Source organism: Nesoenas mayeri, assembly GCF_963082525.1.
Source record: "Nesoenas mayeri genome assembly, chromosome: 6".
Lineage (NCBI taxonomy): Eukaryota > Metazoa > Chordata > Aves > Columbiformes > Columbidae > Nesoenas > Nesoenas mayeri.
The window spans coordinates 20,988,221-20,990,286 of record NC_137545.1 but is presented as its reverse complement, the minus strand read 5'-3'; the positions used below and the strand labels follow the sequence as shown (position 1 = coordinate 20,990,286).

General features: G+C 47.7%; 1 protein-coding gene across 1 annotated transcript; it reads left to right on the top strand.

The window, feature by feature from the left end:
• Positions 1–618: 618 nt before the first annotated feature.
• On the top strand, positions 619–1,685 carry HOXD12 (homeobox D12; the record flags this gene model as incomplete). The annotated part of the gene is made up of 2 exons (XM_080347062.1): positions 619–1,180; positions 1,447–1,685. The coding sequence occupies 2 exons, from the start codon at positions 619–621 to the stop codon at positions 1,683–1,685; spliced, it is 801 nt and encodes a 266-aa protein (XP_080203188.1).
• Between the last annotated feature and the right edge of the window lie 381 nt (positions 1,686–2,066).

The following is a 2,066-nucleotide window of genomic DNA, read 5'->3' as shown; positions in this document are numbered from 1 at the left end:
ACGCATATACAAAACGGGCAAAATACGTGTTCTGGGCACACTCACACACAAGTTGTACTCGTTTGTACAGGGGCAGAAATACATACGTGTGCCCTAAACAGTCTCATCTCCTTCCCCTTAGTGGGAAGGAGCCATCGTAGCTTACTGCCTGCGGTGGGTACGGTTTTCACCCAGGCACAGGGAGGCCGGCAGGGAGGGTGCTGCCAGGCGAGGGGCACGGAGGGGCCAGCGGCTGCGCCCAGGGCTACAGTGTCCCTCAGCAACTCTGCAGATGTTTGTTTTCCCCTCATCTTTCTGCTGGCGCCTCGGATTTGCCAGTCAGCCCCGGCCACTTTTATAGAAGAGGAGACCAGGTTTTCCCCTCCCCCTTGCGAGTATTTTCATATTTAAAGTGTTATCATAAGACTTTTTAAAAGGGAGGGGGGGGGGGTCGGAAGGGAAGAAGGAAAAACAAAAAAAAAGAGGGGGACTCTGTGGTTCGGTGACTGGAGGCGGTGCTGAAATTACCGGCTTTGAAGAACCTGTCTGCAAAGTTTCGTCCAATCGTTTCAGGCTTTCCGCTTATTCCCTGTTGTAACTAAATACTGCTGTAAGAACAGCTGAAGTCCTTTGTTGGAAATGTGTGATCGCAGTCTCTACAGATCTGGCTACGTTGGTTCTCTCTTGAATTTGCAATCTCCAGATTCCTTTTATTTTCCTAATTTGCGGGCTAATGGCGGTCAATTGGCAGCTCTGCCCACCATTTCCTACCCCCGGAGCTCGATCCCGTGGACTTGCTCAAGTTCGTGCGCAGCCCAGCCGCAGAGCCACGCGTTCGGCGGCGCGGCGCAGCCTTACCTCCCCGGCTCCGTTCCAATCAACATCAGCTCAAACGGCAACAAAGAGTGCCTGGAAGACAACAATAAATATTACACCCACGATGCGAGCTCCAAACAAGAGGAGAGATGCAGGCAGAGGCAATCTTTTGCAAATGACCCGACTGTTACTCACGCAGCCAACTTAAAGCCTGTAAAGTATGACCATTCGAGCCTGCAGAGAAGTTTGCACGGCTCGGCTGCTCTTTTTGAAGTGAATTCCTGCACTTCCAGCCTAAAGGAGGACATCAAGAATTCCGTCAACTTGAACCTGACAGTTCAGCCCGCAGCAGTCCAGTCATGCCTCAGACCTTCAGTGCAGGATGGTATGCCTTAAATATCTCGCTTTAGTTAGAGGTGACCTAGCGATACTTGCTTTCTAAGAGATGTCTGTAATCGCCTTGTAACCCCCCTGTAACCCATTTGGAGAGATAATTGCTTAATCCGACTCGGAGGTAGATAGAAATTGTGCTGTCAGATGTGCTTTGCCCGATTTACCGACCTAGTTTAGCTCTGTTATCTTGCGGGTTTTTTGCATATTCTCTTTAACATCCAGACCTGATCCACTAAATTATCGACGTGTTTGTTGTAGGTTTGCCTTGGTGTCCCACCCAGGGGAGATCGAGAAAGAAACGGAAACCTTACACAAAACAACAAATTGCTGAATTGGAAAACGAGTTTCTTCTCAATGAGTTTATTAACCGACAGAAGAGGAAAGAACTATCAAACAGACTGAATTTAAGTGATCAGCAAGTTAAAATTTGGTTTCAGAACCGGCGGATGAAAAAGAAAAGAGTAGTAATGCGAGAGCAGGCGCTTTCTATGTACTAGAGCAGAGTCTGCCCGTTCCTGCATGAACTTGTGCCCGGAGGGTTCACCCCTAGAGTAGAGCGTATTCGCGAGTGAAACGCGGGGAGTGGGGGTTTTTTACCATTTAAACCAAGTTCTCGAAACGCGTAGGATCCCTGCGTAAATTGGCAAACGCTGAGTTCTTAGCCAAAATGAAGAAGACAAGCCGGACCAGCATGGAAACATGTATTATCAGCTTTTTACCTTTATTTCTCCATGTATATAGGTTTTCTTCTGCTTCTTACCCTCTCTTTTCCCAGAGTACAAGCGGTGCTAAACTAAAATCGATTTCTTTTATCTGTATGTAAACACCATTTTGCAGCAAAATAAAGGAATAACGCCTAGTAAAGACGTCAGTTCTGT